This window comes from Lycorma delicatula, chromosome 3, assembly GCF_047948215.1.
Source record: "Lycorma delicatula isolate Av1 chromosome 3, ASM4794821v1, whole genome shotgun sequence".
NCBI classification, from domain to species: domain Eukaryota; kingdom Metazoa; phylum Arthropoda; class Insecta; order Hemiptera; family Fulgoridae; genus Lycorma; species Lycorma delicatula.
The window spans coordinates 113,911,406-113,926,018 of record NC_134457.1 but is presented as its reverse complement, the minus strand read 5'-3'; the positions used below and the strand labels follow the sequence as shown (position 1 = coordinate 113,926,018).

The following is a 14,613-nucleotide window of genomic DNA, read 5'->3' as shown; positions in this document are numbered from 1 at the left end:
GTGGAAGTGTTTCTGCTGTATAAGTGGCTTCTAGTTTTATAACGGTGTTGTAATGCCTTGCTTTTGTGTTTATTTATAGGCATTTTTTACTACAAGTGTACCAGGTTAATTTTTTAGCTTTAGCTAGTTTGTTACATTTTATTTGAATCAGATTTTTTGTTTAGGTTGTTTGCTACCATTACTCCGAGGTATTTAAATTTGATTACTATTTTGATTTTATTACCATTTATGTTTGCTTCTTTTAACTGTGTTGGTTTTTGGAACATAATTTCTGTCTTTTCAAATGATAATTTGAGGCCAATTTTATTTGCTATGTTTTGAAGGTCTAATATCTGTGATTTAGCTTCGTCTATGTCACTTGCTAGTAGTGCCAAATCAGCAAAACCAAGACAATTTGTTTTGATTTTTTGGCTTATTTTTACTTTTCGAGGCATTTTTTGAACCAATTCCTCATTACCATTTCTAGAGCACAATTGAATAATAGTGGTGAGAACCCATCACTTTGATGAAGTTCTGTTTTGATCTCAAATGGTTCTGAGAGCTCACCTATGAATTTTACCTTCGACTTAGGTGTGTGAGGGTCAGTTTTATCATGTTTATTAATTTGGTATGTAGTCCGAGGTGTATTCGAATTTAAGTAGAGATTCTCTGTGTGGATGCAGTCATAAGCTCTCTTGAAATCTACAAATGTTGTCACCATGTCTCTGTTTCTCTTCCTATTGTCATCTATTATTAGCTAGAGACTCATGGTTTGGTCTGGACAGCTCCTCCAGGGTCTGAAACTCTGGTATTCTCTTAGTTCTTCCTTGAGTTGTGAACTGTTCCTGTTGAAGATGATTCTTGAAAGAATTTTGTATGTTTTGTGTAGGAGTGAGATTCCCCTGTAATTGTTAGGGTCAGTTTTGTCTCCTTTTTTGTAGTGGGTGGATGAGGGCTGTCATCCAGGGTTCTGGTAGTTCTTTGATCCAGATGTTGACAAGCTGTTGATGAAGGGAAATTTTTGCTGATCTTCCTGCATGTTTCCAGATCTCTACAAAAGTCTGATCTCCTGCTGCTTTGTAATTCTTCATCTCACCTAATGCTTAGCAGACGTCTTTTTTTGTGGGAGGATTGATGTTTAACTGTGGTGTTGTTATTGGGGTGTTTGTGTTTAGGAGTTCTGTCAATTCTTCACAATTTAGGAGTTTGTTGAAATATTTAGCTAGAATTTCTGTATTGTCTTTATTGTTATATGCCAGTTCACTGTTTTCATTCTTTATTACTAGGATTGGAGGTTCGTATTTTTGGAGCCGATTTTTTAAGGTTTTGTAGTAGTCTAGACTGTGTTTTATTGAATTCTTCTATTGACAACAGTGTGTCTTTATGATTTTGTCTTTTTATTCTCCTTAGGGTTTGCATGGTCTTTTCCTTTGTTTCACTAGATTTTGGAAGGAAGTTTCTGATTTTTGGGATTGATGATTTTAGTCATGCTTGATGTCTTTTCATCACTGTTTCATCACATTTGCATTCCACCATTGATGTTTTTGACAGGATTTTTATTGGGGCTAATTATTCTGCTATTTGTTTAAGGTTGTAGACTAGATATTCGAGTTATCTGTGATTGTTATTTTTTGCCGGTTGCTTTTTGGCTATTCTCATTCTTGATTAATTGGGTAGGGTCCATTTTTCTTTTAGTTTTAGGGACTTCGTTCTGAACACAATGTTTTCAAATTCGTTTTTATTGAAAACCAAACATAATTAAACGTAACTAGCTGGTATAAACAATTCAAGAAACAATCATATTTGGAATGATACCAATCCACATGCCACCTCAGAAGCAAACTACCAGTGTCGGTTTTCGATAAATGTCTGGTGTGGTGTAGTAGGAAATATTCTGATCAGACCTTACATCCTTACATCATCGACTGTGTGGGGAGGCCTACCTAAATTTTCTTCAAAATGAACTTCCTATACTTTTAGAGGATTTTCACTGGTAATATGAAGAGCTATGGATTTCCAACATGACGGAGCCCCTGCACATTTTGATCGCCATGTAACTCAGCATCTTAATGAAGCATTCCCAAATAGGTGGATTGGTCAAGGAGGACCAATAGCGTGATCAACCAGATACCCTGATTTGAACCCATTAGATTTCTTTGTATGGAGATACATGAAGTCATTAGTATATGCTCAGAAATCCAACAATGGATGCGAACTTTTACAAAGAATCATGGTTGCCACCCAAGTAATAAAAAAAGTCCACGAATGTTGTAGGAGGTAGCAGTGTCCTTAAATCGTTGCGTGAAGTTGTATTGCCAGTGGAGGTGGATATTAGCAGCTAATGTAATACTGTAAGTTTATCAAATATTAAGTTAAATAATTTAAATGGAAAATGAACATAATATAAATGAACATGTTCATTTATATTTAAATGAAAATTTGGTTAAAATTATTTTGAGAGAAATTGGCATATAATTTAAATTTTCATTTGCAGTGTTCAGTTTTCATAACTGTTTAGTTGTGTTTGGTTTTGAGTAAAAACGGCTGTGAAAACATTGTGTTCACTGTTCATAGTCATTGATTACATCACTTCTTAAGAATTAAATTTTCTACAAGTTTTGTTGAAAATATTTATGAATTTATTACTTATTTAAGAAAGTTATTTTAAGCTAAACATTAAAAAGTTGTTTTTTGGACCCCTAATTTTGGGTTTTATGTCAGATATTTTAAAAACTAAAGGACATACAGTTGTGGGACCTATTTTATTGAATTTTTCAGGTCAAAAAACCATAGATAACCATTAATTTTGCCTCTAGATTAACGTCTAAAAAATTTCAATACATCCTCATTTCATTGAGGGAGCTGAGAATCCAGGCAAAATCTTTTGTTAGCTGTAACTTGATAATGCAGTGTTTTCAGACCTATGTTTATATGAACTTTTTTCATTGTTTTAATAAGCAGAAGAATACACCTGTAAAGTATTGCAGATTCCTCCTCATGAATCGCTCTATATATATTCATATATTTTACTTATATGTGTATAAGTTAAGGAAGAGCACATTATACATTACATTATAGATCTTGTGGTGTTTGCCCATGAAGAAGATCTAGTTGCCATTCTCCTTTAGTGTAGTTGGGTTGTTACCAGGTTTTTCAGATTTTCTCTTGAAATATGTGGATTTCAAGATTAGGTTATGGTTTCTGCAGAGCTCTACAAGTCTCTATCCATTTTTTTTTTTTGGGCAAACCATTTTCGAATGGTGTTGCAATACCTTCTTTCTCTGCCTAGTTAAGCATTGAATTCTCCGATTAATTGTTTAACATGGTTTTTGGGGATGTTATTTATAGTCAGGTTGAGTAGATTCCAGAACGTTTCTGTTTCTTTATGGTCTTCTGGAGAGTTATTTTTATTAATGGGTACATGAGTGTTTATTACAGTATACATTTTATTAGATGCTTTTAGAGTGGGCGTTGATGTTCTTGAGGACAGTGATTTGAATTTTTGTATGGAGTTTATTATTTTTAGGCTGTTTATTATTTTTAGGCCGACTAAAAGGCCTGGTCCAGACTGGGATATTTTTCATCACTCTTCCCAGGTATATCTTTGTAGAGCATATATACTTGAGATTCCATGGCATCCTGGTAGGCATTTCTTATTTCCTGCATACTTATGATGAGAATTATGTTTTGGTCCATTGGGCCAGTTATTATTTTTAGTTTACCAGTCTGCTTGAGCTAGTTTGCATTGTGTGTGGAAATTTAGGTGATTTGCTTTAGTTTGATTTTGGACTTTGTAGTTTTCTTGTTTGTATATGTATTGTTAGAGCATTCCATGCTTCTGTTCGCATGTTGTCTTCGAAGTGGCAGCCCTAACTGATTGCTGCCTTCTCTGAACTCTGGTGTTGCTTGGTTCAGCTGGTGGAGTATTCCTTAAATGACCTTTCATGGTTGACTGTCAAGGGGTCACCTGTGGTAAACTAGCTCTTGAGTTACAACTCAAGATGTGATCTAGTGAGGTGTGATTTGATGATAAACTAAGCTGAGAAGTTTGCTTATATTCAGTTCACTGGACAAATTTCTGCTCTTAGATTCAGTTTTGGACATATCCAGGCGCACCTTATGGATGCTCAATCTAACTTTTTTAAAGTTGTTATTTAGGAGAAAAGTTACAAAGTCTGATCCTAAACAATTACGCCTACCAATTTGTATATTATATATTTTATACGGAGATAAAAAAAAAAAAAAAAATTTTGGAACTTAAATAAAAGTAGGTGAATTAGAATGTATTTTTTATGCTGAATTTTAAATGAAATCATTTTTTTTCATCATCACATTTTTTTCAGATTTTCAGTTATGACCCTTTAAAATATTGAGAAACTTCTTAAATAATATAATATAATATAATAATAATAATAATTACTATTAAAATTAATACCTTTATTTTGCAGACATTTTGTTTATATTAATTTCTTTTTTCTTATTTTCCTTTTGTGTTCAGTGAAGTCTTCTCTTTTTATTATCCAGCAGATAATCATAATCATAGATTTATGAATCATCATATGATTTATGATTTACTAATCATAGATTCATCCCATCTGCCTTGATAACGTTCCACCTGCAATATATCTTGGTGGAACCTTTCTCCTCTTTTGTTGTTGATGTTCCCTAAGTTTAAAGGAAAAAAGTCAAAATGAAAATTACAAAAAATTGAATTTTCAATGATATTCTGCAGCCTAAATTTTTTTAGTTCATGAACAGTTCATTTATAAGTTGATCATGGTTTTTAGCTTTTTTGTTTTCAAGAAAATTATTAATGACTTTCCATGCTGCTAGTTCTTTAGGATTCAGTTTGCTGTCAAATATATTTTTACAAATTAATTTTCTTATTTGTGGACTGATGAATATTCTCTTTTTTAATTTGGCTTCACTTAACCTTAGCTAAATATTTAAAGCCGTCTCCATCTTTATTTAATACTTTCTCAAAATTCTTCATTAGGCCTATAGTTTTATGTGTAGAGGTGGTAAAATAATGCTATCTGCTTCGACAAGGGGAATATTGACAACATTTTCCTTTCCTGGGGTAAACAGATTTCTTTTTGGTCAGTCTTTAACTGCATAGTGTTTATTTGTAGCTTGATTAGCCCACAAACACAAGGAACATATATTTTTAAAACTACTCTGGAGACTGAGAAGCAGTCTTATCGCTTTCAGATCAGCAGTGATTCACCATGAGTGTTCATCATACTTAATAGCTTTTAAAATTTTTGACATACTTTCATATGTTTCTTTCATTGCTACAGCATGTGCTACCGGTATAGATGAAAACTTTTTTGAGTTGTACAACACTGCCTTTAAGCTTTTTTTTGATGAGTATAAATAAATGCCGATCATGAATAACATATTCAATGTCCAGTTCAGACTTTAGCCCCTTATCATGGCAGGAACAAATTAAACCATCTCTTCTAAAGTATTTCAGTAATTTTCGTTTTGATTTCTATATACTGAAATTTTAGTATCATTGTTTAATAAATGCCATTCTTTAAAACGTCAACCTAGGAGTTCTGCATGTTGTTTTGACAAATACAGGTTATGAATTAGGTTGCTCAGATCCTAAACTTATTTTCTTATTTTCTCTCACCTTCCTACTTTGCTTATTTTTTTCTTATTTGTACTTGTCCTTGGCATTGCAATTTTCTTCTGATATATGAGCTAACTAGTTATTCTTTTTCCTCTTCTGTGATGGATCTAGAGGTATTTTCACTTTATTTTGACTGGAGATTATTTCAATATATATTTTTTTGCATTATCAAGAATTATTTCATACTTCATATTGGAAGTCTGATCTGATGCACTGAGGTTTGCTGTGGCTCTACATAGACTGCATTCAAATTCTTGTTGATATAGAATGACAGCAATTTTCTTGCATTAAGGATATCTGTTACGAATGATAAGAAAGATTAGATTTTAGGAGTAGTGTAAAAGAAGAGACCATAAACCTTCAGCTAATTTTTGTCTTTGGTCCTCTTTAACTTTTTTGATTGGTCAGTTTGCTATTTGTCATTGAGTTTCGATCAACATAATATTTAGTATGTTTACATATGTTTAATATTTTGTTGATTAGTGTGATGGTTTAAAAAGCTATAGTTATCTTGTGCAGGATGTTGCTTGGAACCACAGACAACTGTGTTCTTTGTTCATTTTGTAAATATAACCACATTTCATACCATTTGAGTGCCTAGCATCAGAGTATTTTTTAAATTAGAACCCAGAACTAGAATGGTTATCAGATGTTATCAAGAAGCTGATGGTATTTAAAATGTTACTTTTCAGATTCAGCCTGAAATCTTCTACATGGAAAGGCAAATGCTGAGCTTCTGGGTCACTCGGGCAGGTATTTGATTGATGGGATTCTTGAAATGATTTATTTAATCTGTTTCTTTCATGTTAAAAAAGAAAGTTTTTATTTTATTTCAGCTTTGGCGGTAGCAGTTTTCCGATAGTGATTGATACTGTAACCGATACGACTACTCTTCCGGCAGTGACTACAACTATTGATTCTTCTCAAAATTTAGATCATGTAACACCTGATACATTTAAAGGACCAGTTGAGTGTGATACAACTGTTAATTTAGATGATCTGGCTGAAATATGTCCAGGTACTAATTTAATACAAAGGCAGGTGACTGAAAATAGTAGTCATGATGTCCCAGTTTTGCTTGGAAATCAACCGACTGATGTAATTAATAATCCTTCGATTACAAAAATAGTTAATAATAAAAGATTTAATATTGGAAAGAATGCCAGTACATTGTTTAAGAATAAAAAAGGAAAACTGCCTTCTTTAGCTGAGAAAAAAGAAAAATTTCCGAGTTTAACAGAAAAGAAAGTGTCATCTAATGGTTTAGATAAAGAGAAGTCATCATCACTACCTGTTATAAATTCTGAAGATTGTAATAAATTAGAATCAGTTCAGGAGAATGAAGTTACAAAAAAGGATGATGATGAAGATAGTAACAGTAGTAACAACAATAATAATGAAGATATGACTGTTGTTTGCACAACGGGATTAAATGCTGGCCCACTAGACAGGTATTTATTGAATTAAAGTTTTTTTTACCTTCTAATAATTCTAATAATGTTTTAACATTAGATAATATTTTTTACTTTTATACTGTTTAAAATTTTTTTTTAAATATTTGGCTTAATTTATAAGTGGATGATAAAAAAGTTATTAGTTTTTTATAGTGACATATTATTAATTATCTGAAATTGGTTGGACATCAGATGATAAGTTAGTTTGGAACACTACTTTTATACGTTTATGCTTTACTAGTATACTACATTATTTTTTTTGGTATTTTCTTTCTTTATTTGTAATGCACTTTTAAAATTTTGTCTTTCTTGTTACTACTCTCAGTTTTGTTATTTTCAGATAAATTAGTTAGATCTGTTTTAGTAAGTTAGTAGTGATCTTGTTTTAATTCTAAGTTAAATTTTTGACAAGAAATGACATCTGCTGGCTTTGTTGAAAGTGTATTCATTCAATTACTACACAGTTGAACCCAAATCATATGAAGTAAAAATAGAAGACTCAGCTGTGAATCAAGTAATGGTTATTTTATAGTGTTATATTCTAGTTCTAGCTTGAAGATCCCTAAAAATAGTAGCATTACGTTTTTAATTCAGTATTTAAAATTAAATTTATATAAAAACATAAATGTTTAAATCAAATCTTTGAATGCCTTATTTAAGAAAATTATGATTCATTAGTTTATATCTTTTTTCTCCCTCATTCATTAATTGATAACTTCAAACTACATTCATTATAACCTTTTTAAACTGATGCCAGTAATTTCATTTGTCAGTGTCTTTTATGATTTCTCTTTCTGTTGAGTTATGATGAATACTTCAGTACTCAACGATTTTATATTCGTTTGCAGTAATGATATTTTGCTAATTCATGGAACATGAACTGTAGTTTTTCTATTGATTTCTGTTTTACCTGTTAATATGACTTGACTTCAGATCAAATATTTAAGATTTTTGTGGTTCATTTATCTGGTAAGCATTCTTTATATTTTTCTCAGTTTAGTTTAATTTATATCTGCGGGTAAAACAGAGAGTAACATCCTCAAGAAAGGAGGTAATTAACAGATCTTCCCTGTTGTTTTATTTAATCAGATTTTATTATATTATTGTTATTGTTCATTTGTTAATTTGTTTTTATTATTATTTCTTCTGTCCCAGTAATTTACAAAGGGTTACTTTACTCAATATTGAACTGAATTCAGCTTAAATTTGATGAACATATGAAATTGGATTTTGTAAAACTAAAAAAATTGATTTTCTGTGTCCATTGTTGAATGAAACTCTATGTGTGTATAAGTATGCTGTCTCTATGTGTATGTCTGCTAATATATGTATAGAATTAATATCTGTGGTGGATAAATTAAAGGTGTCATGTAATGATGATTAGTGACTGAATTTTGATGTGCATCATTGTTGGTATGATGATGTGCAATAATTCAAATTATGAATGTAACAGGTAATCACTTCTTTTTGCTTTCCCTAGTACACTTAGCATTAATGCTTGTCAGTTATCCTATATCATTTGAAATTCTGGTAATTTTGAATGTTCTGGTTTAGGATATAGTTGACAAACCTTATGTCCTAATGCATTAGGTAATGTGAAAATTTACCTAAGCAGAATACATTTTTGAAAGAATATCAATGTATTTCAGTTCTATTAATTCCAAGGCATTAGGAGCCTAGGTTGGGATCAGGGGTTCTGAACTGTTTTTAGTAGCATTGAGCCTTTATCATTTTTTTGGAAGTTCATTCTTGCGATTTAAAATAAAAAATTTGAATTGATCCCAAATCACATTTTTAGTTTTTATAAACTTCTTGGGAACTGAGATGTATCAGGAGATAGTGAAGAATCTAAATTATGATTAAATTCTTTATTTGACCCAGAAACATCTATATATATATATATATATATATACACATACAGTGGATTCTGGTTAATAGGACCACCGGTTATTTGGGGCAGCTGTTTAATTGGGACATTTTTGTTAAAACAGAAACATGTTAGTAAAATTCATATAAAATTATGCCGGTTTAATGGTCCAAAATGCTGCTTATATGGCTTACCTAGCTCATTTCTTTCTTTTTATTACTTCTAAAATATCACAATTTTATTATTGATTTAAATCGCTTGACTGTTGTTGAATGTTGTATTGAGGGAAGTAAATTACTTTTATCACTGGTCTGCACAGTACGTAGTGCATGGCAGATGACATCATGCAGTTATGACAAAGGAAATGTTTTTATTTTCTTCATTGCAAGTCCATTGTTCATTGTGTACGGTGCTGTTGTTATCTGTAATTATTTTTAATAATTTTTGCTTTTCTTTTTACTTTCATTAATAATTTAATTTTTTTAATCACTTTTATCTTTTTACTTTGAAGTGTTATTTTTGTTAAAAGTCTGTGTTCATAATTTGTCCAATTCGTCGCTATGCTATGTAAAGATACGACATTGGCAGAAAGAATTGCTTTGCTAGACAAAATAAAAAGTTATCCACCAAACACTGGTCAGCATAAACTTGTAGAACTACTGGGAGCATCAAAAACTACAACAGCTTGGATTTTACAGCAAGAAGAAACTTCACATTGAATGCTCTATCAAATGTGAAGGAGAAGGAACTTCTCAAAAAAGAAAACGTGAAGGAAAGGACCCACTCGTTGAGAAATTTTTAAATGAATGATTTTCTACTATTACCAGTTGAGGAGTAAGTGTCAGTGGTCCAATGCTAAAACAAAAAGCAGAAGAGCTTGCAAAATAATTGGAACACTGTGATTTCAAAACGACAGACAGTTGGTTGTTGTGTTAGAAATGAAGACGTGAAATAAAATTTGAAAAAGCTCGCAGTGAAAAGGCAAGCACCAATACTGACAGTGCCGAATCATAGAAGAGTTCTAAACTTCCTGAAATAATTAAGAAATATTCACCTGATAACGCAGACAAAACAGACTTGTTTTATCGCGCTGCTCTGGATAGGTCTCTCTGTTACAAACACATCGCGTTATCTGGCTCAAAAAAAACCAATGGATCGAATTACTGTGCTTTTTAACACAAATATGTCTGGCAGTGACAAATTAAAACTTCTTGTTATTGGTAAAGCAGGTAAACCATGATGTTTTAAGTGGGTCAGAATAGAGAGTTCACCTGTGCACTACTAATTTAATAAAAAGCCAGGATGAGTCTAATTTTTCATGATTGGCTGAGTGATTGGGACAATGAGTTACCAAAAACAAATCAAGAAAAATTTACCTGTTTATTGATAATTGTGCTGCCCATCCTAAAGTAAATTTATGAAACATTCAGATTGAGTTTCCGCCACCAAATACACAATCAGTGAATTTAATTTAACCACTTGACATGGGAATAATTTAAAATTTATTTACCGAATAAACTAATAAGTTAAATTTTACAAGAAAAAGTGAAGGAAATACGTTGACTCCCTCAGCTACGGTGAAAGATGTTAGTGCATGTGTAAATTTGTTGCAGGCAATTCAGTTCCTAGGCAACAGTTTGGATGAAGTGAAAAGTAGCACTGTCAGAAACGTGCTTTGCCAAAAGTGGTTTAAAAGTCAATGCCAATGATGATATTGAAACAATCAATTCTGATGGCAGCGATTGCGTTTTTTGCAGCACCAGGTTCAACATTTTGAGGCATTTTCAAATATAGGCAGAAAAATACGATGCTATGATGAGAATAAAATTGGGGATGAAGAAATAATTAAAATCATTACTGGTACTCAAATGGACAAGATTGAAGAACACAAGATTGAACTCGATGTCAAACGCTTATCTAAAGAAGATGCAAAAAATTCATTGACAGACTTCAGCAGAATTTATACAAGAAGGCAGTAAAGTAAGCCTGCTAGAAGAACTACGAGTTTGTGCGAAATTTGTAGAACGCCAAGTATTAAAAGGCGGAGATTACAGAGCAAAATAAAGAATTTTTTCAAAAAGTTTACACAAGTTAGAGACATTAAAGTATTTTTTTATTTTATTGATCATAAATGGCAATCATTACTGTATTTTGTACCTCTATTTTGTTTATCGTTTTATTATTTTTTTAATTATGTAAGATTACAAAAACTATTCAGTAATGATGAATTGTACCAGAACAGTAGTAGTTTTAAATGTAATAGGCCTGTTTTTATATGCAGCTATGTAATGTAAAAGGATAGTAAATAATTGTATTGTATTAGACATGTACGAGTATTAAAATTTTTATTATCTTGTAATTTATAATACTGTTCATGTAATCTTAATATATTAGAAATAAAATTCAGAATAGTAAATTGCTAATTTGAGTTTAATGTTTAGAATACATCCGTATACTATAATTGTTCCGTATACTGCATAGCTCCTCATTTTTCATTATTATAGCTTAATAGGGCTAGCTGTTTAATAGGGCCATTTAGCCCTGGTCCCAAAGTGGTCTGATTATCTGGAATTTACTGTATATTTTAGAAAAAATTGAATGGTTAAAATTTAACAATATATTTTGATGGGGCCTGGAGTACTTTAGGGCAAGTAGTTTTAAACCGATCTAAAACCATTAGCTTTTTACTTATTCCTTCCTGTAAAAATCCTTTTGAAGGAATGGTTAGGTTACACCTCATTTTTTATTTTAGTTAAAAGGCCAGAGAGTTATGTAAGTCTTACTGACCTGTGGAAGCAGAAGACCTTTTGTTAAAGAATAGTTAAATTCAATTTTTATTGTAGCAGCTAGGGGGAGACCTAGAAGGCTGAGTCAAGACCCTTGAAAATTTTTAACTTTTTATGCAGTTGGTCCTTGATAGTAAAATGTGTTTTAAAATGAGATTAATTCAAATAATGCAATATTTAAATTTTTGAACATTTATTGCGGTAAGAGGATTTAACAGTGAACGGAATATAAAGGGGGCTTGAATTAAAATGAGTGAGTGAAAAATAAAAACTTAACAAGAGTCCAGTATCGTCTTTGTTATAATAATAACCATAAGTATGTGATTTAAGACAGTGGCTTTAATATATTCACTAAATTTATCATTTTATTATTACTAATTTTTTAAAACTTATTAAATGCTGATAAACATTTTTAATTATTTTCTTTTCTTGAGGGAACTTAAAAAAAAAGTGGACTCCAGTGGAGTCAAGAGTGGTTGTGGAGTCAAGAGTGGTTAACTAACTTTCCTTTGTTTCTTTAAAAATTGTTATTCATACAGTTAGTCTATAGAAGTATATAATTCTAGTATTCAAGATTATAATACTATCATAAAAAAGTTTTAAAAATGTTGTGATTTGCTGATATAAATTTCATTTTACTTTTTTGTTTTGTTGCTTCTAATCCCATTGTAGTCATTAGGTGCCGCAGATATTGCAGACTATTATGAAGCTTGCAGGGAATAAAATCTGAATTCATCCCAGTTTAAGGATTTTTTTTTTAATTAAAATTCTTACATAGCTTCCCCTAGTATCTTTTTGTTCTTCGTCCATGTTTAATGTTTTTCAGTACCTTAGTTCCATTAATTTTGACCAAATCTTAGATGATCAGGGTTCAACTATGTAGTTGTTTTACTTATTGCTATGTTTAGCTAGTTTAGTGTAGAGATCAATTAAAATTAATAAAATTCAAATGAAAAACATTATTAAATAGAAGTTCAGTTTATCTCTAACTTGTTGCCTGGTATACAGTTAATTGTATAGGTTTAATATCTTGAATATTTGTGATAACTGTATAAAAGAAAAATACAGAAAAACTTTGTTACTGGCTAAAAAAAAACTTTTTATTTTCTTAAAGCTTTGTGTATATTTTCTTTATAGGTCAGTGAATGAATGAATTAAATTTAATTATATTCATTTTTTCTATGAATAAAAACAAGCTTATAAAATAAATAGTTGTGAGAAATTGTAAAATATAGATATGAACATGTGATTATATGCAACTTTAAAAATATTAGTAATGCTTGTTTGTTTTACTGGACGTTTCTTCATTTTTTATTGTAGAAATTAGGTAATACATTAAGGAATTGTTTTATTGAAATTTTTATGAAAAGGCAAAGTCAGATAGTAGGTGTATTTACTAATTTATCAGTTAGATGCCTAGTATTCAATCAAAGTTAAATTACAAAATAATTTTACTTCCACGGTAAGGGTGTGTTGATATACAAAGCTGGTTTACAGTGGTGACTGGCTGCACAGACTGGCTCTGGTAAACCGCATTTGTCATTGATTTTTTTTGATAATGAGTGTTCATATAGAAAAGTGGGCTCAAGGAATTGTTTTTGGTTCAGAGCTTATGTTAATTTATTTTCAATAAAGCAACCTGTCAGTGTATACAGCAGAAGAGTAAGTTTCTGGTTGTTCTAAGCAACACACATGAAAATGTTATTTTGTTGCTGATTGTTAATTGTAGCAGGCATTTGTGTGGCCAAACTAGCTTTCTCTCTGAACAGGTACAGTTGAATTAATAAGTGACTTTTAAGTTTGTTTGTACTGATTGGCACTGGCAGCCAGCCATGAAAACCAGATTTGTATGAGACTGCACTCTAATCTTTGTTAGTAACTTGCCCAGAAACTGTAAATTCTGTTAATAGGATTTTGAATTATAGAAGATTCGTTGTTGAACTGTGTAACTTGACATTTTCCATTAGTTTTTTAAACTATTATTTTTATTTTTATTTTTCTTACTTGAATAATTAGTTAATTGAACAACTTTTAAGTTGTTCAAAAAAAAAAGGAAACGGAACATTGTTTGTTCTAAATTTATTTTGGAATTAAAGCAAATTTAACTGAATTAAAAATAGATTTAACAACTAATTGGTGTTGTTTGATATATGCCAACATCATAATTTTATAAGCTTGTAAAAATGAAAAAAAAATAGTTTATGAAAGCCAGCTTCAAGAAGTGTATGTTAAAGATGCTGAAATTTTAGTAGGGAGTGTAATGCATGCAAACCCCGAAAAACTTGAATAAACTTTATTTTGTTTTCTCTACTTTTTGGTGTGGGTGATGAATTAATATATACTAGTGATCAAACCGTAAAGACATCATGCTCTGTAAGAAAGAGGAAAAATTGATAAACAGTAAAAGAAAAGAAGATAACAATTAAGATCTCTTTTGCTTTAAACTCTTCTATCTGCCAACAAAGATGCTTGAAAAATAGTAACGACAGCAAATCATACTTAGAAGACACTATAAAATGTATTATGTTTTTAGTACTAAAACTATGGTCAGAATTGTGGTTTAGTCATCTTCAGGGATAACAAGATTCTCATGACAGGCTTACTAGGAAAGTTGAGAAGTGAGTTAGCCCTTGTTTTCTTCTTTCAATGAGTCTGATTGCATTTCAGCGTGCTATTTGGCATGTTGTTTGGCTAGTTGCTGTAGAGGTGGAATTCCTGCCACAACCATTACTACCTCTGTTGACACAGAGGCATTTGCTGAGATGGTCTTGAGAGCAATACGCCTCTGTACTTCCTTGAATATTCATCTGTTACGCTCCACTTCTAAGCCTCTGTTCCACAAAGGAACCCCGTGCAATAACAGCGGGTTCATTACATGGACATATAATC

General features: G+C 31.2%; 1 protein-coding gene across 3 annotated transcripts in view; it reads left to right on the top strand.

The window, feature by feature from the left end:
- The window catches only part of Hsf (Heat shock factor), an 89,025-nt gene that overhangs the window by 53,914 nt on the left and 20,498 nt on the right, over nt 1-14,613 (top strand). For all 3 annotated transcript variants that reach the window (XM_075360410.1, XM_075360412.1, XM_075360409.1), the window contains exon 8: nt 6,454-7,068. In XM_075360410.1, the coding sequence (XP_075216525.1) occupies nt 6,454-7,068 (615 nt within the window). The remainder of the gene's footprint in view (nt 1-6,453; nt 7,069-14,613) is intronic.